The 23,427-nt window shown below is 45.0% G+C and overlaps 2 protein-coding genes across 2 annotated transcripts; both read right to left on the bottom strand.

The window, feature by feature from the left end:
* Positions 1-667: 667 nt before the first annotated feature.
* LOC122756421 lies at positions 668-4,248 on the bottom strand. Its single transcript, XM_044005812.1, has 6 exons — positions 3,631-4,248; positions 3,412-3,579; positions 3,244-3,322; positions 2,637-3,130; positions 2,248-2,562; positions 668-841 (listed from the first exon to the last, which is right to left on the bottom strand). The coding sequence occupies exons 1-6, from the start codon at positions 4,246-4,248 to the stop codon at positions 668-670; spliced, it is 1,848 nt and encodes a 615-aa protein (XP_043861747.1).
* A 9,547-nt stretch (positions 4,249-13,795) lies between these two features.
* On the bottom strand, positions 13,796-22,485 carry LOC122756420. Its single transcript, XM_044005811.1, has 3 exons — positions 21,367-22,485; positions 17,638-21,306; positions 13,796-14,713 (listed from the first exon to the last, which is right to left on the bottom strand). Exons 1-3 carry the CDS (start codon positions 22,483-22,485, stop codon positions 13,796-13,798), a joined length of 5,706 nt encoding a protein of 1,901 aa, XP_043861746.1.
* Between the last annotated feature and the right edge of the window lie 942 nt (positions 22,486-23,427).

The following is a 23,427-nucleotide window of genomic DNA, read 5'->3' as shown; positions in this document are numbered from 1 at the left end:
GGCCAGGTCGTTCGGGTCTGATGAGAGCGGCGTTAACGGGCGAGAGTTCAGGATCGCCTCGACGTCAGCAGCTGCAGTGGCTAACTCCTCGAAGGTTAACCTGGTGTCTCGAAGAGTGCGATTGAGTAGTCCTTGACACTTTTACTGCAGCTTCCCATATGCCCCCGAAGTGTGGAGCCCTGGGTGGAATAAAGTGGAAGTTAATAAACTCTGAGCGACAGAAATAGTGGATTGTTCTTGTTGTTTCGTCTTTAAACAGAAACTGCTTCAACGATTCGAGCTTGTTGTTAGCTCCTGCGAAATTGTAGCGTTGTCACAGAATATGTCCGAGGGAAGTCCGCGTCGGGCAATAAAACGCTTTAGTGATGCAATGAAGCTATCCGTCGTGAGATCCGATACCACTTCGACATGTATCGCCTTCGTGGCAAGCAAACGAAGACGGCTAGGTAGGCCTTGATAGCGGCTTACCCCGGATGCGCAAATAGACGTTGATTGGTCCGCAAAAGTCTATTCGCATCTTGAAATGGTCTAGATGGTGTGATCCGCTCTTAGGCAGTGGCCCATTAGCTGCCTTTCGAGAGTTGGTCGATAGCGGCGACAATGTATACATGAGCGAACGACTTGTCGCGCCAAGTCCCTGCATTCACTATCCAGAACTGTTTTCTAATTAAAGCGACGAGCGTCCGTGGCCCGGCGTGATAGTTCTGTAGATGAAGATGGCGAGCGAACTGTGACACAATGGATCCTTAGCTGGGAGCAGCACAGGATGCTTTTGGGTTTTTGGGTAGTCTGCTAGCTCCAGGCGCCCTCCGACCTTTAGCATTTGGAAGCCATCTGTAACCTGGAGGAAGACTAAGATTTTTAAGGTTAGTGCGAATCGGATGGCCCTTCAGGACCGAGGACATCTCTTAGCGAAGTGACTAGTTGAATATTCCAGACGATGCAATGTAGCGCCCGCATCAGTTCTGCTGGCGTCGGCGAAGGTGATTGGAATGGCGTTAGTTTACGGCAGCGCTGAGTAAATCTGTACACCCAAGCATAACTAGTAGGCAGCGATGATGCGAACTGATCTTGTAGATTCCTTCAAGCAGTTGATTACTATCGTGTGTACGGCAAAGGCTGATTTCTCTTCTCCAGTTGGACAGTTTCCATATCAATGTCACGTTGTCTCGACTGTCCTTTGGCCAATGTTGATGATCTTGGCCTAGGAACTCAGGTCCCTCGAACCATATCGATTGTTCCAACTCGGTATAGTGCAGCCCCTGGACAGATATCAGCCGGTTGCAGTGAGTGGGAAATGTTTCCAGTGGCAACCTGACGTGGTTCTTGATTTCGCAATCGATGCCGACAAAGGTTGATAAGGTGGCCGAGTGTGGCGATTCCCATGTAGAACAATTTGAGAATCGCACCATAGAACGAAGCGGCTTTCTGTCAGCGAAGATTCTAATGATTTTTTTGTAGAGCTGTGCTAACAAATGTGCTCCACACAGTTCTAATTTCGGCAGAGATAGCTTCTTGTGGGAGCAACTCTGGGACTTCGATGTGATTAGCTGTACCTTGGTCAGCCCATCTGCTCCGATTGTGCGAGCGTAGATGCAGCATCCATACGCTCGAATGGAGGCGTCACAAAAGCCGTGTATTTGAAAGGTATGTATCGCTGATTGGAGGCAATATCGTGGTATTGCTACAGACTCCAACGACGAAAGCGATGCAAGCAGGACATCCAAGCTGTATGAATGCCTTGGGGTACTGACTCGTCCCAATGTAGTTTAGGAGCCACAGCTCCTGGAGGATAATTTTGCCACTATGATGATGGGAGTAACTAATTCCAACGGATCAAACAGCGAAGGCTATGGACAAAATCGATCGCTTGGTGACGTGGTCCGAATCGAATCTTGGCGAGAACGAGAACATGAATGTGTCCCGTACTTGGTCCCATTTTAGGCCAAGCGTGCTGGTTAGCATTTCGTCGTCCAACTGCAAATGTTTGACTGTAGCGTCATCGACAAACTTGCAGTGATTGAATGCCATTTTGCGAGTTCTAATTGGCCATCCTGTAGATTCGCATGTAACTTCCATTTTGATTGATGTAGCTCCTCTACCGTATCCGCTCCACCTAGGAAGTCATCCACATAGAAAACGATTTGATGGCTTTAGCTCCAATCTCCAATTTGTCCATGAATTGTCGGCTAGATATGACAAACTGCGTATGGCTAGATACGGTGCAGCCGCTGTGCCATAAGTTACAGTATTCAATTCGAAGGTGCTCAATGGTTGCGATGGCGACGCTCTCCAAGATGTATTGAAATCTGCGATCCTCGGCAAACATGTGACTGCGAACATCTTGACCACATCAGCAGTGATGGCATAGCGATGTATCCGAAAACGCAGGAGTAGTGTATAAAGATCTGGCTGAATGGTCGGCACGACCATCAGAATGTCGTTGAGAGATTTCTGGGACGTCGTCTTGCAGGATGCGTCGAAAACCACTCTGAGCTTTGTTGATGTGCTATTAGGCTTGAGCACGCAGTGGTGCGGAATATAATAATGCGGAGTGTTTAACTGTGGATGGCTCACGGACTCATGTGTCTCAGATTTTGAAACTCCTGCATAAATTCAACATATTTGGCCCCTACCTCAGGCCTTTTGCATAGGCTGCGTTCGAGGGAGAGGAATCTCCTTTTGGCAATGTCGAATGAGGCTCCGAGAACGGTAGGTTCATCTTTAAATGGAAGTCGTACTTCCAATCGACCATCTGAATTACGTCGTACCGTTTTGGTGTAGAACTCTTCACAGTTTCGCTGCTCTGGCGTAAGTGTGATCTCAGGAGGCTCCACATGATCGATGCGCCATAGCCGTTCCATTTTTTGGTCAATTTCTGTTAATGCGATAGATGAGTACTGATGGAGTGTTCTGGGATAAGCTCGACATCGACCAGACACTATCCATCCAAGTAGTGTTTTTTGTAGTACGGGCAGATCCTTTCCTAATTTAACTTGGCCAACTGCCAATATATCGAAGAAGGTTTCCGTCCCCAAAAGCAGATCGATCCGACGAGACTTGTTAAAGCTCTCGTCAGCAAGAGATGAGTGCTGCGGAAAGTTCCACGCAGAAATGTCAATTTCCGATTCTGGATGATAGGCAATGTGGGATGTCACGCAAAATCAAGGAGCAACTCGAATCCATTGTGCCTCGACTTGATATTGGTGGTTGCATGGTGTTTAATTCGCGTTTGTGTCTCACCAATGCTACGAATCTCGAGGTTGAGCTTGCTCCGTGGCAGTCGAAGTCTTTGGGCAAACTCCTCGGATATGAAATTCACCTGAGAACATGAATCCAGAAGCGCTCTTCCTATTTTTTAGCTTCCAGATGCATCCTTGACCAGAATCAGTGCCGTGGCCAGAATGACACAGTCGGAACGAGACTCCGTGTGAGTATGCGCGACTGCGTCCGAAACTTGTACAGGCTCCGCTTGAGGGAGTGGCAAGGGAGCTGCGGCCGATCCTGGCGATGGCCGATGAAGCAGCGAGTGATGCGGTAGTGCACATGAGTGGCACCTCCGCGTCGACGGGCAGTTGGCTACAAGATGACCCCTGCCAAGGCAATTAATGCAAGCTTGTGGCGCTTTACTGCATTGAGGCGATTATCTAGGGCGAGATTGATAAGTTCTGGGCATCTAAAGGTCTTGTGGTCTGTCTGTGAACAGATGTTACAAGTTTGTGTGGTGCAATTGAAGGACAGACTTGCCTGATTCCTCTGCGAGCGCGACCTATGGCCACCTGGTTGACTCATAGGGGCTTCAGCAGGAGGCTTCTTATCCGATTCCAAATATTGACAATGACGTTCAACGACTCCAACGCATTTGTCCCACGAAGGCAACGTAGTGTAGTCCAGCGACTTATTCCACTTCCTCTTAGTCTCCTGGTCCACTTTGCCCATAACTATGGAGATGAGCATGGCCTCGCAAATCTGTGGCTCGGTGCTCAACGAACGCAACGAGTTGTATAATGCGGATGCATTATCGATTAGGCTGCGCAACTGCTGACCATTTGACTTGGCGACAGTTGGCAATGCGAAGAGTGACGATATGTTATCCAAAAATACGAGAGTCGGGTTGTCATAGCGCTGCTTTAAGCGGTCCAGAGCCTTTGTGTAGTTGTCTGCGGTCACCTGGAAAGCTCGAACCGTTTCAAGGGCTGGTCCTCGAAGACAGTTTAACAACTGGTTGAACTTCTCGATCTTAGACATGGATGGCTGGTGGCCAATAACTGGGTTAAACGACAAGATAAAGTTTTGGTACTCGCAGTATTTGCCGTCAAATGTCGGCAATGATAAGCGCGGGAGCTTAACTGCAGATGTGTGCCCAAAATTAACCGTAGATTCATGAATGCCGGTGCTGTTAGCGTCTGGTCCAAGTTGCTCCTGAACGCAAACCTTGGCGTGGATAAACGTTCCTCTATTTCGAAGCGAGTATTGCGCTGCGCCTCAGCTGGCTCCATCTGCTCTATGGCTTCCTGGGTAGATAAAGCAAGTTTTAATACGATTCCAAAATCGACAAACGCAAGATATTCCAACGAGATAAATTCAAACCAGGTTCCACTGATTGCTCATACGTGTAAGGTTTTTCGAGCACTCGTTCGTTGAGCTTTAAGTTGCTCCAGCGAGACATTTTGCAGAGTTTGTTACTTTATTTAATTCGATCTGGATATCCTTGCTTGACAAGGTCTGTAGACGAGCGAGACGACGAGATGTAGTGGAAAATTTTCGCTCGCCAAGCCTAGAGTGCAACCTAGAGTGTTGCGACAGAATGAGTTATGTATGGGGTGCCCTGGGGGCAATATGTATATGGAGACCGAATGTCGACTCCAACTATGCATGACACTTGGAGATGTCCAACGATGTCCAATATGCGCGGGAGACCCTTGAGTATAGCCGCACCGCGCTGCATGAGTTGGGCAAATGCACTAGCGAAATCCTATGCGGACGCTGGGTAGACCGCAGCGAACGCGATGCGCGAAGTACGAGAGTTTGGCAGGGCAAAAGTCGTAAATGCGCGTGCGAGACTTAGAGCAAAGTAAAAATGGGGGCGAACGTAACCACAATCATCACCACAATTAACTAAAACGTAGCACAAGTCCTGTCACGGTCCCAAATGTAAAACAGAGCTTTTTCTTGAGATAAATGATAAGTCGGATGTCTAGTTAATAGTTAATTTTAATGACAATTCTGATTATTTCTCCTCACTTAAATCCTCTGGCTATATCTTCAACTTCAATTTTTTATCTGTCTTGTTCTATTCTCTCTTTTTTCTAATTCCTATCTGCCACTCGTTCGCTAGTACGAGTTGGCAGCCTAGCGCAACAGCTGTTATGTTAACATCATTCAAAAAACGCGGAATTCAAATATACAAGATTATTCTAATTGGGTTTTGACCTTTAGTACGACTTGCAGACCCTTGCAGCTTTTTAACTGGTATGTGTAATAGCTTTTTCTCCTTCGTCCAAATACTTTGTTAAGGCTCTAAAGTGTTGTTCAGACTTGGTCTGAACTTTAGTTTCATGAATGTTGCCCCTAACTAAGGGAAATATGTGGAAATTTGCGTCACCTATGAGCTTAATTGCTTACAAATGTATACTAACGCCTGTTGTTATGGAAATTCCTCGCGGACTTGTATGGAAATTTCCTCGGGAGTCCTCTAGGATTCCTAGAGACACCCTAGGGATTCCTTTGGTAATCCTTTGTGACTGGTACTGAAGGTATATATGTATATGTATGTGTGTATCTATATAATTATGTGTGTAGATATAACGTTGCTGTTTCTGCTCCTTGTTTCCGCGAATAGTGAATTTTTCGTCGTCTCGGCACTTGTTCTGTTTTTTCTCTATTGTTGGCGAAATAACCTAGCTGGTGGAATTCGGCGAATTATATTGGATTTGGCGGACATTTTGGACATTTGGAGGATGAATAATAATTCTTGGCATATGTGGTAAATTGGAAACCAATTTAAATCCCAAACAAACCACCACCCCAAATGAAAATATATAATAAAAAGTGAACTGCCTTTGACAAAACTTATGGTGTAAATGTCTGTGAAAATTCTGAGAAATTTATGTGCGTTAAATACATACGGTCAACTGCAAAAGTTCAGTAACCTACATACATACATATACATAACGCCAGTTTGCCGCCAATTTCGTTTCCCTTTGTGCAGTTGCAGACCAGTTATTTTTCTGCTATATACACCGTGTCAGTGGCCACCATATATACCTCTCACATTGGTTATTTTCAGCAGTACATACGTGGCAGTGGCTCTCAAACCGTACATGGTGGAAAGTTCCTGCAAAACTCGGCAGTAAACTTAAGCCCTTCTCACACACTTGTATGTACATCTATGCATCTGCGTGAACATTAATATAGTGAGATATTTGGCCTTAGAAAATTGTATTAAATTTTTTGAATTTTCGGCGGTGTTTGTGGGCATATTTAACCCGAATGGGATCCACTTAAATATTTCGGACAGTTTATGTGTTATAAATTCAAATTTTTGTGCATTTTCGGCTTTGGTTTTACCCATCAACGGTACATACACATACAAACTACACATTTGTTAATTTCGGTGTTCTTCGGCACAGTAAACCCTCATATAACCCAATAAAATTTATTGTTGAATTTGAATTTGGAAATCAAGTTTTTTATATTTGGGCATCGATTAAAATTGGTTTCGTGCGCATTTACGTGTGTGATTTAACCCTTGTTTCGGAAATTTAATAGTATTTTGAAAGGAAGTATCGGCAAAGCTTAATTCTAAATTAATAGTGGCTAAGCAAAACATGATAGGGTTATGAGCGATATTGGACGTATGAAAACTGCATTGAGGAAAAAACCATTTCGTTCGATAGTTTTTAAGTGGAATGCCGAATGCAACTTCTCGAAACATATGTGAAAAATTAATGGATATTCAGTCAGACATTGATGTGCTAAACCCAGGAAATGATTTAAGAGCGTCTGTCGAGGATATGTGCATAATCACAAAGGCTTTATATCGGTCCGCAATGAGTCGAGTCGAGGCTCCGAGAATTAGTCACGGGGATACAGCATAATGACCCGTCTCTAACAAATATCAAAATTCAACCATTTGCTGACATGTCTAACAGACGATGCATTAGGAACTGTCAAGGCGTTTCAAATTTCGGATTTTAATTATGAGAAGGCCTTTGCTAGTCTGAAAACGTTTACGACAATAAATGCTTGATTTTTTTCTCTCCTTCTCATGCACACAGACAGACCGCAGACCGGATTCAAAGTGTCGATATTGCTCAGCCACAAATCACAGTTTAGGCAGTTGTCAACCTTTCATGGCTTTATAAGTGATTCAGCGTTTGATTTTACAAAACACAATCGGTTGTGCATAATTGTTTAAATCCAGGTCATCCAGTGAAGAAGTGCAAGCAACAAAGTGACGTGTTTGCTCTAAGCCTCACAACACACTTCTTCACAGATACGGGGTTGAGCAGCAACCATTTTCGTCGGGATCAGTTCCTCAGTGCATGTCCAGGCACCTTCAGTAGCACTTGATCATAATATCAAGCCCATTCTTGTCATGTTGCTAGTACTGATCAAGTTATTCTTGCTACTGCTGTCGTTAAAGTACCGGATAGATTGGACAGTTTGGACACGTCAATTCATTCTCGCGTCAATGCTCATAGTTTCGCTACCATTTTTGGGTGTTAAGATCAATTTCATCTTATCAACACGATCACGAAGTAAATTGTGCTCAATGGAAAATTCCGGCAAACATTGAACGGCAGACCCTCGTTTCACAAGCCCGCAGAAGTAGAATTACTGATTGGCGCAGAATCCTTTTTCGATCTTTGAGCGTAGGCCAAATAAAATTGGGCTCTGAACATCCTTCACTCAGAAAACTTTACTAGGATGGATTGTTTCGGGAAAGTTCACTCAACGCGCATCGAAGAACGCTGAGGTATGCAGCGTCTTTGGCAATGAAATGTAAGTTCTCTCGCCTCTCTGGTGGAACGATTTTGGGAATTGGAACTCGTTCCTGAGAGATCGAAGGCTGTTTATACAGCTGAACAACTTTCTTGCGAGCAGCACTTTGAGTAAACCGTACATAGGCTTTCGTCTGGTCGTTTTGAGGTGAAGTTGCCATTTAAAAAAGATCCGAGTGTCTTAGGCTTATCCTTCAAATCGACAAAGAGCAGATTTCTTGCATTGGAACGCAAGCTTGCAAATAATAGCGAGTTTATGAGAGAGTATCTTTACCTTAGGCACATGTCACTCCTTCCCACACTTGCTCCAGAGAAACACTATTACATTCCACATCAATGTAACTTGAGACCTGATAGTAGCACCACAAAGTTGCGGATTGTTTTGACGCTTCAAGTAAAACGTCAACCTCGATCTCATTAAATGAGACTCTAATGGTGGGTGCAACTATTCAGAGGGAGCTTTACGCCATTCTGGGAAGATTTCGTTTGCACAAATATGCCAAGTTACATTGCAAATGAAGATAGAGATTTCCAACTTATCGTGTGGAGGGAAAAATCAACGCAAGCTCTCCAAACCTATCGCCACAACACTGTCACTTATGGGACAGCCTCTGCTCCGTTTCTGGCCATCCGCCTCCTCTTTGAGCTATCAAAATTTACGCTGAGTCTCATTCTGTTGCATCAGAGGTGATTTCAAGCGACTTCTATGTCGACGATATGCTCACAGGAGCGAACAGTATTGAAGAGTTGGAGGTAATTCGCAAAGAAGTGACGAAGGTTTTGGAGTTAGGGGGTTTTCATCTAGCCAAATGGGCAAGAAATCACCCAAGTTTGCTGACCAACCAGGGATCAGAAAAATCTCTTATATTTAACTCTTCTGAATCCGTTAAAACGTTTGGGATGAGATGGAACCCTCAAAATGATGCGTTTCATTATTGCTTGGAGGATTCGTTTGAGTCCTTACCACCAACTAAACCCAACATTTTGTCCGTCACAGCTCGTTTGTTTGACCCTTTGGATTATTATGTCCATTGATTACACGAGCAAAAATCTTGCTTCAGGAACTGTGGCGACAGAAATTAGATTGGGACGAATCGGTTCCTATGAACTTTGCATACCAGTTGGAACGAATTTAAGCAGAATTTACTAGCAATTGACAAGATCTCCATTCCTCGATATATCTGTCTGTCTGGCTATGACACTGTTCAAATCCACGGATTTGCTGTTGCATCGAGCCACGCCTACGGCTGTTGTAGTAATATTCGTACCGTGGCTGGGACAAATAGGTTATCAAGACTTCTAACCGCAAAGTCTAGAGTGTCCCCACTAAAAAACAAAGTCAATTCCAAGGCTCGAGCTGTGTGCAGCGCATCTGCTGGCCAAATTATGGTCTCAAGTATCTACTTTGCTTAACAAATTGGAGCTGGTCGGACTCACAAGTCACATTATACTGGTTAATGAGGGATCCATCCACTCTATCAACATTTGTCGCAAATAGAGTATCTGAAATTCAGAACTCACAGAGAATGTAGTTTGGCGTCATGTGCCCAGGAAAGAAAATTTGGCTGACTTAGTCTCACGTGGACAGACTTAGAAGGTTTGAGGTGTACTCTATGGGAAAATGGACCGGAGTTTTAACTCCGAAATCCAAGTAAGTGGCCTCGGTCCCATCCGATTGAAGTTTCAACGCAGTTACAGTTTTCTAAAAACCAAAACAGCTTGGCAGTATGTTCCGTCACAAAAAACAAACTGAATGTCTTTATTGAGATTGTTGGAAGATGTTCATCACTTAGTAAACTCTTACGGATCAAGGCCCACGTAAATCGATTTATTCAAGGGAAGAAGCGTCAACGCGAGGTCGTCATTTCGGCTAACGAACTGAAGTTGTCGTTTCTTAGGATGGTCCAAATATTTCAAAAGGCGGAGTTCAGTTCAGAATACGTCAAGTTGGGAAAGTCTGAATGTTTAAGCCCACATCTACAACGTTTAAATCCTTTTATACATACCAGCGATTTAGAAGGTGTGACGTTCAACTTAATCCGAGTTGGGGGAGATTGCTAAATGCACCAATTCCGTATGATGCCAAGTTTCCACTATTACTGTCCTCAAAGTCAGAGTTTGTTTCGATATTTCTTCGCAACCTGCATCGGACTCATTACCATGCCGGTGTCAAGGTGATGGTTTCACTTTTGAGGCAACAGATATGGCTGATCAATGCGCGAGAAGCATGTACGAAAATTGTCCGTAGCTGCGTTCACTGTTTCCGGTATAAACCAGTGCTGATGAGCCAGATAATGGGCATTTGCCAGCCGATAGGGTCCGAATGGATGCCCCTTTCTAGTTTGCGGAGTAGATTTTGGTGGTCCATTTTATGTGTCCTTAACGGTCCGCGGTAGAACTCCTATCAAAACTTATGTGGCCGTTTTTGTGTGCTTTTCGTCAAAGGCTGTTCACCTTGAACTTGTTGTCGACCTATCCACTGACAGCTTCTTATCCGTATTTAAAAGGTTCGTCGGGAGGAAAGGGGTGCCGGAGAAGGTGTACAGCGACAACGCCACGAACTTCGTAGGAGCGTGCAACGTGCTGAAGGAGCTGAGCGGAGCGCTTCACCGCAGTCGGGACGAGCTGAGCGGATACGCGGCTCAGAGAGGCGTCGAGTGGTGTTTCATACCGCCGAGGTCCCCACACTTCGGAGGACTTTGGGAAGCAGCCGTCAAGTCCGCCAAAACCCGGTTGCTGCGAGAAGTCGGCCACGCCAAGCTCACAACGGACGAGTTAAGCACCCAACTGGTCGAGGTAGAGGCGCTGCTCAATTCGCGTCCAATCGCGTCGCCGGGCAACGATCCCAACGATGGAGAGGCCCTGACACCAGGACACCTACTAATCGGGCAGCCTCTGATCACGCTGCCGCACTAATCCGGCAAAGGAGTTTACAGCAAGGCCAGTGGCGCGTACTTGAAGCGGTGGCGAATGCTGTCCGCTCTCAAGCAGCAGTTTTGGAACGGCTGGTCCAAGGACTACATCGCCAGCCTGCAGAAGCGCAACAAATGGAGCGTCGGATGCCGCGATCTGGAGGTCGTTTGCCTAGTGGTCGTCCACGAGGACAACGTGCCCCCGCAGCGTTGGCTAACAGGCCGCGTGGTGGCAACAACAGCAGGCGAGGACGGTAGAGTGCGTGTGGCGGAAGTTCGGACGTCAGGAGGCGTCATCAAGCGCGCCATCCACAAGCTGGCATTGCTGCCAGTGCATACTGCTCCTGTTGAGGAGATCAAAGAGCCGGAGGCCTTTAACGGGGCCGGAATGTTGGAGCAGTAGTTTAAGTTTTAATTGTTAAATATAAGTTATATGTAAGCCTAGTTATTGGTAAATATGAATTCGAAATAAAATGTAAATGTAAACAAATGAATTGTAAAAAGCTTATTAGGTTGATCTAAACCACTCGACTATGCGCTAGCTTGAGCGCACTGATAAGCTTTCGCCCTTCATCGGATCAGAATGTTCGGATGCTGCTCGCGACAAGGAAGTCGTAAAACTGAAGTCGAAGCTGCTGGCTGCGCCCGCGCAATAAACATATTTGGACAGAACCTCTCGTCTTTTTCTTTCGGTGGAAATTTCCCAGCTAGGCTGCTAGCCGCCAGTCCCAATTTCTTAACAAATTTTCTTCGGGAAAGCTCTCCCGATTTTTCAGTATCTTTGTTCCGAAAAATAAGTTTTGGACGTTTCTTGTATTATCTTAAAAATGTCGTTATTCGCCATAACCGCTGCAGTATGTCGCAATGGTTCTTCCAGGTTTCAAGATTTCTTTTAAAATCCTAATCATTTTGTCCTCAGTGAATTCTTTGTCTGTAAACGTTGTCCGAGTTGTTGACTTAAATGGGATCGCTACTGTTCTATTTGTTGTCTCCTACCTTCAATACCCCTTGAGTTTAAAAATCATTCATAGGTTTTCCGTAGTTTGCATGTTGCTTGTGTCCTCTACGCTTTGTGCTGTTTCTCCATTTGTTGCTCTTGTCAATCCTGTATCTGCCATGAAAATTTCCGGTTGCATTCTACTTAATGCGTCAGCATTCGTGTTGAGCTTTTCTTTTTTATATACGTACTCATACTCGGCTAACTGTAATCGCCATCTAATCGCCCTTGTGATAATACTGCACCTAGTGCATAATTGCTTGCGTCTGTAGTTAGAAAGAAGGGTTTTTCGTAATTCGGATATGTTAAGATTGGTTCGTTGCAAAGTAATGTTTTTGCATGTTCAAATGCGTTTTTATAGTCTTGGTTATGTTACTTTAGCTAAATCCTTAATAAATTTTCTATAGTAGCTTAAGAGTCCGATTAAAGATCTTATGTATGTTCTTGTCGTGGGTTATAGGAATTTATTTACGGCTTCTATTTTTTTGCCTTCTGGCGTTACGATATGTCCCTAAAAGTCTAACTTTTTGTAAGAACTCTGACTTGTCTTGCTGTATTTTTAAATTAGACATTTTGAGTTTTTTGAATACAAACTTAGATCTTGAATGTGTTGTTGAAGCATGATGTCGTCCAAATACATTGAACAATATTTTCCTACTGTATCTCCAAACAAGTTGTTAATGAACCTTTGGATTGTTTCGGGGGCATTTGTCAACCCAAATGTCATTCTCAAGAATTCAAAATGCCCTCCTACTGCCGTGAAAGCTGTTTTCTCTATGTCTATTGGGTTCATTTCGATTTGATGATACCCGCTTTTTAATTCCAACGTAGAGAAATACTTTGCTTTTCCTAGCGAATCCAGTACTTCGTCAATTAATGGTGTTGGGTATTTGGCCTAAATGGTTTTTCATTCAATTTTGTCCAGAGTCGTCGCTTTTCTTGGGTACCAACCAAACGGGTGAACTCCATGGTGAGCGGTTATTTCTGATTATACCTTGATCTAATAATTCGGGAAACTTGCTTCTTGATCTCTGCGTTTTCCTTTATAGAGTACGAATTTGGGTTGTTCGTCTGATAGTCTAATATCATGCTTTGTTCCTTTTGTTACCTACAATTGGTCACCGTCGTTATAAAATAGGGTTCTATATTGTTTAAAAACTTTAAACATTTTTGCTTTTTCTTCCTTGTTAAGGTGTTCTGTTCTTATGTTGAGTCTAACTTTATTGACATTATTTGGTCAAACGTCAATTTGATTTCCGCGCCTTTTGAATGTTGTTAACATAACATATGTTGTATGATGCTGTCAACTCATAGTAGCGAGTGAGTGGCAGATAGAAAGAAGAATATTGAAAAAAGAATGAATAGAACAGATTGAAGAAGAAGACTGAATTTGAAAAAAAGCCAAGAGAAGTTGAAATCTACGAGGAGAAATAATCAAGAATTTTCATACAATCATTAATCAATAATTGTAATTTTTACTTTGCTCAAAGTCTCGCACACGCATTTACGATATTTGCCCTGCCAAACTCTCGTACCTAGCGTCCGCATAGAATTGTCGCTCGGGCATTTGCGCACAACTCATAGCAGTGTAGCTGCCGGCTATATTCAAGGGACTCTCGCTGCATCCCTGGACGTCGTTTGAGTGGACATACCATCCTCCAAGTGTCATCACCATAGTTGGAGTCGAAATCTCGGTCCTCTATATATACATCTATAGCCCCCAGGAGCACCCCCATACATTTTTTTTTTCCAGTTTGGAGCTTTTATTTGTTTTATCTTTTCTGTACCGAAAACTAAAAACAAGTTAACAAATCTTAAGTGTAAATACTAATTACCAGTACATTTCTTGAACTGTATTATAAAAGCGGAACTAAAAAAAATTACTGCTGGGTTGGCAAGTCGTTTCGACGTAGGCGTGATTGGCTGCTTAGCCTTGTTAGACTCCTCGCGAGCTGGTGGGGATGCGTTGATAGCTTGTTAAGGTACTTTTCCTTGTTTTGCGCAATTTTGTCTTTTACAGGTGGAACGTTTAGATCTTTGTGAATGCTGGCGTTTCGAACATACCACGGTGCCCCGGTGATAGTTCTCAATATCTTCGTCTGGGCTCTCTGAACGATAACGATGTTGCTGTTGCTGGCATTTCCCCATAGCTGGCAGCCGTAAGTCCAGATTGGTTTTAGCACTGAGTTGTAGAGCAGCACCTTGAAGTCCAAACTGAGCGGTGAGCGGGAGTTGATAAGCCAATGAAGGCTGTTGGCCTTCAGTTCTAAGTGAGTTCTCTTGGCTTCGATGTGTCTGCGCCAAGTTAGTCTTCTATCGAGGTGTACTCCCAGATACGTCACTTCGTTTGCTGTTGGAAGTGCGACGTTTTTCAGAGTGAGCGGTGGACAATCTTGCCTGTTAAGGGTGAAAGTTACTTGCTTGCATTTTTGTTCGTTTACCTTTATACGCCAGTCGGATAACCACTTTTCCACGTCGACCAGGTAGATGGCTAGCTGAGATGATGCTTTGATTGGGCATCTGGTGCGGCTGAGAATAGCTGTGTCATCCGCAAATGTTGAAACTGTCAGGTTGCTGCTTGTAGGGATGTCTGGTGTAAATAGGACGTATAGTGATGGGCCTAGTACGCTGCCTTGTGGGACACCGGCTTCAATACTGTGTTCGTCGGATATCGCAGTGTTGCGCCTCACTACAAAGTTCCTGTTGTAGAGGTACGATTCTAGCAGTTTATGAGTGTTGTTTGGAAGCGTTCTTTTGATTTTGTACATCAAACCGTCCAGCCAAACTCTGACGAATGCCTGCGAAACATCTAGAAATATCGCAGAGCAGTATTCCCGTTTTTCAAATGCGTTTCGTATTTCTGATGTTATGCGGTTAACTTGCTCAATAGTTCCGTGTTTTCCACGAAAGCCAAATTGGTGTGCTGGTATTGTGTTGTGCGTGTTCAGGAATGGAGTAATAGTCAGAGACAGTAGGCATTTTTCGAAAAGTTTCGATAAGCAGGATAGAAGGCTTATGGGTCTTATGGGTACGACGATGGAACAGTGTGATCTTTTTCCGGCTTTGGTATCATTATTATTGTTGACTTTTTCCATCTTCCTGGAAAGTAGCCAAGTTTGTTGATGGCGTTGAAGAGCTGGGTAATGCTGCATACGGCACAGTAAGGCAGCTCGATAATCATCTTAGGGGTAATTAGGTCGCACCCTGCAGATTTTTTTGGGTTCAGATGTTCTTTAATGATTTTTGAGATTTCGTTTGAGCGAAACACAACTGGTGCATGATGATGCTGGGAGTCGTCTGTTGCGGGCGGAATTTCGAACGTGTTTGTTGCAGAATTCGGTTGGAAGACTTTTTGTAGATGAGTGGCAAAGGTGCTGGCTCTATTTTGTCACTACCCATTTTGTCACTTGGCCCAACCACCTGTGTGGTTTCTAATTGGGACCACTGGTACTGTGGGTGAGCCAAGAGTTGGGTGAGCTTTCCACAGTGAGTTTTTTGTACTGGATGTTGATAATTTTTCATTATAAGTTCGTTGGGCAAGCTCTTCTTCTTGCTTTAAAGCTTGTAAGTTTGCGTGTGGCGTCTTTTAACTTTTGTTTTGCCGACGGTGATCTGGAGGACTGCCATTCTCGCCGTAGGCTCTGTTTTTCGAGAACAAGTGGTTCGATTTGCAGGTTGGTCTTTTTGTGATTTGTAATTTTACTTACTGTTTGCGGCGTTGAGCAGCTGCAGCAACGATGATTGACTTCAGTGAGTTAACAAAACTATCAATGTCAGCTTCAGCTTCAAGAGGTGGGTTAAGCTCAATGTGTGAGCTTATGTATTTTTTGTATTTGAGCCAGTTGGTTTTTACTGAAGTCAACTTATAAGAAAGGTTTGCTGGTTCTGGGTGTCGGAGCAGATTTATTAGGAGGGGCGAGTGGTCAGATGATAGATCTGAGAGGCACTCGGCGCTTATCAAATTTCGGGGAATGTTTTTGGTGACTGCGAAATCAATTAGATCAGGTAGTTTTTTGGGGTTAGTAGGCCAGTATGTAGGTGTGCCAGTAGAAACGTGGTCGAGCTTGTTGTCTGCTTTTATAATGGCGTTGTAGAGCTGTTTTCTTTTTGGATTCACGAGTCGAGACCCCCAGTGTGTGTGCTTGACATTATAGTCCCCAGCTGCTATAAAATGTTCTCCAAGTGAGTTGAAGAATTCCATAAATTGGTCTTCAGATAAAGCGAAACTAGGTTAGCAGCGGCTAAAATAAGCTGGTTACCATTATCCAAATGAATTTTTAATGATGTTGCTTGTAGATAGTTTTTGCAGATAATCTTAATATGACAGTGGTGCTTAAGACGGCTTCTTAACAAAATCCCGGTCCCGCCGTGGGCCTTACCATCAGGGTGATTGGTTCCGTAGAAAATATATCCTCTTATGTTGAAGTTATATTTGTTTGTGAGGTGTGTTTTCGAAAGTAGCATTACGTCGATGTGTTTTTCGAGTAGGAATTGAGCTAGCTCAAGTTTGTGCTGTGAAACGCCATTGGCGTTCCACGTAGAGATTCTTAGCGAGGCCATGAAGATGATTAATTTGATTGTTGTGATACAAGCAGTTGTATCAACATGTTTTGATTGCGCATTAGATCTTGCATGGTGGTCCGCATAAACGCCATAAACTCCGCCATGCTCTGCTGCAAGGTAAGTATCATTGCTTAGAAATTGTTTTGTTGTTGTTCCATTGGCTTTTTGTCTTGTACCGAATTGAAGTCCACATATTTGGCTTATGAACATGGCGCATTGTAGGCTGGGGGCTCTAGACCTGATCTTAGAGCGCTTGCATATGACTCGTATTTTTGTGATTTTTGCGTTTTGTATGCGTACAGTGGCTACGCGCTGGTTAATGCGGCTTTTGAGATCTTTGTATACTGGGCAGCCTCTGTAGTTGGCTGTGTGATTGCCTCCACAGTTGCCACACATTTTTCAGCTTGAGTCTTTCTTGGGCGCACTGCAGCTGGCTTTGTCGTGGAGCTCGCCACAGACTACGCACACTGGGCGCAGCTTACAGTAAGACTTTGTATGGCCGTATTCTTGGCAGTTCATACATTGTACCAGATTGTTACAGTGATTCTACGATGTAGTAAAAATTGGAGTTTGTAGATTGGATGCACATCGTTTCTTTTCGGCATCTTTGCTTCAGGTGCAAGTTCCACCTTGAAGAGTGGTTGCGGCTGTCTATTTTTGTTTAAGATGTTGAAGACTGATTTTGCGGTAAATCCTTTATCCTGTAGCGCCAGTTTTATTTCGTCTGGTGTTACATCAGGCTCTATGCCTGTAAAAACAAGAGCTTTTTCTTGAGTATAAATGATAAGTCGGATGGTGCTAGTTTAATAGTTAAGTTTTAATGACAATTCTTGATTATTTCTCCTCACTTAAACTCCTCGTGGCTATATCTTCAACTTCAATTTTTTATCTGTCCTTGTTCTATTCTCTCTTTTTTCTAATTCCTATCTGCCACTCGTTCGCTAGTACGAGTTGGCAGCCTAGCGCAACAGCTGTTATGTTAACATCATTCAAAAAACGCGGAATTCAAATATACAAGATTATTCTAATTGGGTTTTGACCCAACATACCGGCCCCCTTGAAAGTATGCGATTGACTTTCAAGAGACAGGTAATAAGGCGAGTTTTCGTATAGGGCGGCGGATGATTCCCTTGGCAGTGCGTACGTCGGCTACACGCACGATGTTGTCCGCTCCTGCAATCGTGCTGACTATGCGCCCAAGAAACCACCGTTGTGGGGGAAGATTATCCTCGTGAACGATGACCATGTCATTGACAGCCAAATTTGGTGAAGTCTTCGTCCAGGTTGTGCGAACTTGGAGCTCGTTGATGTACTCGTGGCTCCAGCGACCCCAGATGTGATGTTTGAGTGCGCTGACCCTTTTCCATCGATCCAACTTGTCCAGGTTGTCGTCGATTGGTGGAAGTTCCGGTAGTGCTCGGAGTGCGTCACCCACTAAGAAGTGGCCAGGCGTGAGAGCGGCCAGGTCGTTCGGGTCTGATGAGAGCGGCGTTAACGGGCGAGAGTTCAGGATCGCCTCGACGTCAGCAGCTGCAGTGGCTAACTCCTCGAAGGTTAACCTGGTGTCTCGAAGAGTGCGATTGAGTAGTCCCTTGACACTTTTTACTGCAGCTTCCCATATGCCCCCGAAGTGTGGAGCCCTGGGTGGAATAAAGTGGAAGTTAATAAACTCTGAGCGACAGAAATAGTGGATTGTTCTTGTTGTTTCGTCTTTAAACAGAAACTGCTTCAACGATTCGAGCTTGTTGTTAGCTCCTGCGAAATTTGTAGCGTTGTCACAGAATATGTCCGAGGGAAGTCCGCGTCGGGCAATAAAACGCTTTAGTGATGCAATGAAGCTATCCGTCGTGAGATCCGATACCACTTCGACATGTATCGCCTTCGTGGCAAAGCAAACGAAGACGGCTAGGTAGGCCTTGATAGGCGGCTTACCCCGGATGCGCAAATAGACGTTGATTGGTCCGCAAAAGTCTATTCCGCATCTTGAAAATGGTCTAGATGGTGTGATCCGCTCTTTAGGCAGTTGGCCCATTAGCTGCCTTTCGAGAGTTGGTCGATAGCGGCGACAATGTATACATGAGCGAACGACTTGTCGCGCCAAGTCCCTTGCATTCACTATCCAGAACTGTTTTCTAATTAAAGCGACGAGCGTCCGTGGCCCGGCGTGATAGTTCTGTAGATGAAGATGGCGAGCGAACTGTGACACAAATGGATCCTTAGCTGGGAGCAGCACAGGATGCTTTTGGGTTTTTGGGTAGTCTGCTAGCTCCAGGCGCCCTCCGACCTTTAGCATTTGGAAGCCATCTGTAACCTGGAGGAAGAGACTAAGATTTTTAAGGTTAGTGCGAATCGGATGGCCCTTCAGGACCGAGGACATCTCTTGAGCGAAGTGACTAGTTTGAATATTCCAGACGATGCAATGTAGCGCCCGCATCAGTTCTGCTGGCGTCGGCGAAGGTGATTGGAATGGCGTTAGTTTACGGCAGCGCTGAGTAAATCTGTACACCCAAGCGATAACTAGTAGGCAGCGATGATGCGAACTGATCTTGTAGATTCCTTCAAGCAGTTGATTACTAGTCGTGTGTACGGCAAAGGCTGATTTTCTCTTCTCCAGTTGGACAGTTTCCATATCAATGTCACTGTTGTCTCGACTGTCCTTTGGCCAATGTTGATGATCTTGGCCTAGGAACTCAGGTCCCTCGAACCATATCGATTGTTCCAACTCGGTGATAGTGCAGCCCCTGGACAAGATATCAGCCGGGTTGCAGTGAGTGGGAACATGTTTCCAGTGGCAACCTGACGTGAGTTCTTGAATTTCGGCAATTCGATTGCCGACAAAGGTTGATAAGGTGGCCGAGTGTTGGCGATTCCAATGTAGAACAATTTGAGAATCGCACCATAAGAACGAAGTCGGCTTTCTGTCAGCGAAGATTCTAATGATTTTTTTGTAGAGCTGTGCTAACAAATGTGCTCCACACAGTTCTAATTTCGGCAGAGATAGCTTCTTGGTGGGAGCAACTCTGGACTTCGATGTGATTAGCTGTACCTTGGTCAGCCCATCTGCTCCGATTGTGCGAGCGTAGATGCAGCATCCATACGCTCGAATGGAGGCGTCACAAAAGCCGTGTATTTGAAAGGTATGTATCGCTGATTGGAGGCAATATCGTGGTATTGCTACAGACTCCAACGACGAAAGCGATGCAAGCAGGGACATCCAAGCTGTATGAATGCCTTGGGGTACTGACTCGTCCCAATGTAGTTTTAGGAGCCACAGCTCCTGGAGGATAATTTTTGCCACTATGATGATGGGAGTAACTAATTCCAACGGATCAAACAGCGAAGAGGCTATGGACAAAATCGATCGCTTGGTGACGTGGTCCGAATCGAATCTTGGCGAGAACGAGAACATGAATGTGTCCCGTACTTGGTCCCATTTTAGGCCAAGCGTGCTGGTTAGCATTTCGTCGTCCAACTGCAAATGTTTGACTGTAGCGTCATCGACAAACTTGCAGTGATTTGAATGCCATTTTGCGAGTTCTAATTGGCCATCCTGTAGAATCGCTGTAACTTCCATTTTGATTTGATGTAGCTCCTCTACCGTATCCGCTCCACCTAGGAAGTCATCCACATAGAAAGACGATTTGATGGCTTTAGCTCCAATCTCCAATTTGTCCATGAATTTGTCGGCTAGATATGACAAACTGCGTATGGCTAGATACGGTGCAGCCGCTGTGCCATAAGTTACAGTATTCAATTCGAAGGTGCTCAATGGTTGCGATGGCGACGCTCTCCAAAGAATGTATTGAAATCTGCGATCCTCGGCAAACATGTTGACTTGGCGGAACATCTTGACCACATCAGCAGTGATGGCATAGCGATGTATCCGAAAACGCAGGAGTAGTGTATAAAGATCTGGCTGAATGGTCGGCACGACCATCAGAATGTCGTTGAGAGATTTCTGGGACGTCGTCTTGCAGGATGCGTCGAAAACCACTCTGAGCTTTGTTGATGTGCTATTAGGCTTGAGCACGCAGTGGTGCGGAATATAATAATGCGGAGTGTTTAACTGTGGATGGCTCACGGGACTCATGTGTCTCAGATTTTGAAACTCCTGCATAAATTCAACATATTTGGCCCCTACCTCAGGCCTTTTGCATAGGCTGCGTTCGAGGGAGAGGAATCTCCTTTTGGCAATGTCGAATGAGGCTCCGAGAACGGTAGGTTCATCTTTAAATGGAAGTCGTACTTCCAATCGACCATCTGAATTACGTCGTACCGTTTTGGTGTAGAACTCTTCACAGTTTCGCTGCTCTGGCGTAAGTGTGATCTCAGGAGGCTCCACATGATCGATGCGCCATAGCCGTTCCATTTTTTGGTCAATTTCTGTTAATGCGATAGATGAGTACTGATGGAGTGTTCTGGGATAAGCTCGACATCGACCAGACACTATCCATCCAAGTAGTGTTTTTTGTAGTACGGGCAGATCCTTTCCTAATTTAACTTGGCCAACTGCCAATATATCGAAGAAGGTTTCCGTCCCCAAAAGCAGATCGATCCGACGAGACTTGTTAAAGCTCTCGTCAGCAAGAGATGAGTGCTGCGGAAAGTTCCACGCAGAAATGTCAATTTCCGATTCTGGATGATAGGCAATGTGGGATGTCACGCAAAAATCAAGGAGCAACTCGAATCCATTGTGCCTCGACTTGATATTGGTGGTTGCATGGTGTTTAATTCGCGTTTGTGTCTCACCAATGCTACGAATCTCGAGGTTGAGCTTGCTCCGTGGCAGTCGAAGTCTTTGGGCAAACTCCTCGGATATGAAATTCACCTGAGAACATGAATCCAGAAGCGCTCTTCCTATTTTTTAGCTTCCAGATGCATCCTTGACCAGAATCAGTGCCGTGGCCAGAATGACACAGTCGGAACGAGACTCCGTGTGAGTATGCGCGACTGCGTCCGAAACTTGTACAGGCTCCGCTTGAGGGAGTGGCAAGGGAGCTGCGGCCGATCCTGGCGATGGCCGATGAAGCAGCGAGTGATGCGGTAGTGCACATGAGTGGCACCTCCGCGTCGACGGGCAGTTGGCTACAAGATGACCCCTGCCAAGGCAATTAATGCAAAGCTTGTGGCGCTTTACTGCATTGAGGCGATTATCTAGGGCGAGATTGATAAGTTCTGGGCATCTAAAGGTCTTGTGGTCTGTCTGTGAACAGATGTTACAAGTTTGTGTGGTGCAATTGAAGGACAGACTTGCCTGATTCCTCTGCGAGCGCGACCTATGGCCACCTGGTTGACTCATAGGGGCTTCAGCAGGAGGCTTCTTATCCGATTCCAAATATTGACAATGACGTTCAACGACTCCAACGCATTTGTCCCACGAAGGCAACGTAGTGTAGTCCAGCGACTTATTCCACTTCCTCTTAGTCTCCTGGTCCACTTTGCCCATAACTATGGAGATGAGCATGGCCTCGCAAATCTGTGGCTCGGTGCTCAACGAACGCAACGAGTTGTATAATGCGGATGCATTATCGATTAGGCTGCGCAACTGCTGACCATTTGACTTGGCGACAGTTGGCAATGCGAAGAGTGACGATATGTTATCCAAAAATACGAGAGTCGGGTTGTCATAGCGCTGCTTTAAGCGGTCCAGAGCCTTTGTGTAGTTGTCTGCGGTCACCTGGAAAGCTCGAACCGTTTCAAGGGCTGGTCCTCGAAGACAGTTTAACAACTGGTTGAACTTCTCGATCTTAGACATGGATGGCTGGTGGCCAATAACTGGGTTAAACGACAAGATAAAGTTTTGGTACTCGCAGTATTTGCCGTCAAATGTCGGCAATGATAAGCGCGGGAGCTTAACTGCAGATGTGTGCCCAAAATTAACCGTAGATTCATGAATGCCGGTGCTGTTAGCGTCTGGTCCAAGTTGCTCCTGAACGCAAACCTTGGCGTGGATAAACAGTTCCTCTATTTCGAAGCGAGTATTGCGCTGCGCCTCAGCTGGCTCCATCTGCTCTATGGCTTCCTGGGTAGATAAAGCAAGTTTAAAATACGATTCCAAAATCGACAAACGGCAAGATAATTCCAACGGAGATAAATTCAAACCAGGTTCCACTGATTTGCTCATACGTGTAAGGTTTTTTCGAGCACTCGTTCGTTGAGCTTTAAGTTGCTCCAGCGAAGACATTTTTGCAGATGTTTGTTTACTTTATTTAATTTCGATCTGGATATTCCTTGCTTGACAAGGTCTGTGAGAGCGAGCGAGACGACGAGATGTAGTGGAAAATTTTCGCTCGCCAAGCCTAGAGTGCAACCTAGAGTGTTGCGACAGAATGAGGTTATGTATGGGGGTGCTCCTGGGGGCAATATGTATAGATGGAGGACCGAGATGTCGACTCCAACTATGGCGATGACACTTGGAGGATGTCCAACGATGTCCAATGATGCGGCGGGAGACCCTTGAGTATAGCCGGCACCTGCGCTGCATGTAGTTGTGGGCAAATGCACTAGCGAAAATCCTATGCGGACGCTGGGTAGACCGGCAGCGAACGCGATGCGCGAATGTACGAGAGTTTGGCAGGGCAAAAGTCGTAAATGCGCGTGCGAGACTTAGAGCAAAGTAAAAATGGGGGCGAACGTAACCACAATCATCACCACAATTAACTAAAACGTAGCACAAGTCCTGTCACGGTCGCCAAAATGTAAAAACAAGAGCTTTTTCTTGAGTATAAATGATAAGTCGGATGGTGCTAGTTTAATAGTTAAGTTTTAATGACAATTCTTGATTATTTCTCCTCACTTAAACTCCTCGTGGCTATATCTTCAACTTCAATTTTTTATCTGTCCTTGTTCTATTCTCTCTTTTTTCTAATTCCTATCTGCCACTCGTTCGCTAGTACGAGTTGGCAGCCTAGCGCAACAGCTGTTATGTTAACATCATTCAAAAAACGCG

Source organism: Drosophila santomea, chromosome 2R, assembly GCF_016746245.2.
Source record: "Drosophila santomea strain STO CAGO 1482 chromosome 2R, Prin_Dsan_1.1, whole genome shotgun sequence".
NCBI lineage: Eukaryota > Metazoa > Arthropoda > Insecta > Diptera > Drosophilidae > Drosophila > Drosophila santomea.
The sequence above is the reverse complement of the archived record's forward strand: the minus strand, read 5'-3'. Positions and strand labels throughout refer to the sequence as shown.

Coding starts and splice junctions, on each gene's coding strand:
- LOC122756421 (XM_044005812.1), bottom strand. CDS start 4,248: ATGTCTAAGATCGAGAAGTTCAACCAGTTGTTAAACTGTCTTCGAGGA. Junction 3,323..3,411: donor CACGGAGTCTCGTTCCGACT/GTGTCATTCTGG, acceptor TCATGTTCTCAG/GTGAATTTCATATCCGAGGA. Junction 842..2,247: donor GCACCTTCGAATTGAATACT/GTAACTTATGGC, acceptor GTCTTCCTCCAG/GTTACAGATGGCTTCCAAAT.
- LOC122756420 (XM_044005811.1), bottom strand. CDS start 22,485: ATGGAGCCAGCTGAGGCGCAGCGCAATACTCGCTTCGAAATAGAGGAA. Junction 21,307..21,366: donor TGGCCACGGCACTGATTCTG/GTCAAGGATGCA, acceptor TCATGTTCTCAG/GTGAATTTCATATCCGAGGA. Junction 14,714..17,637: donor TTGCAGGAGCGGACAACATC/GTGCGTGTAGCC, acceptor GATGTTTCGCAG/GCATTCGTCAGAGTTTGGCT.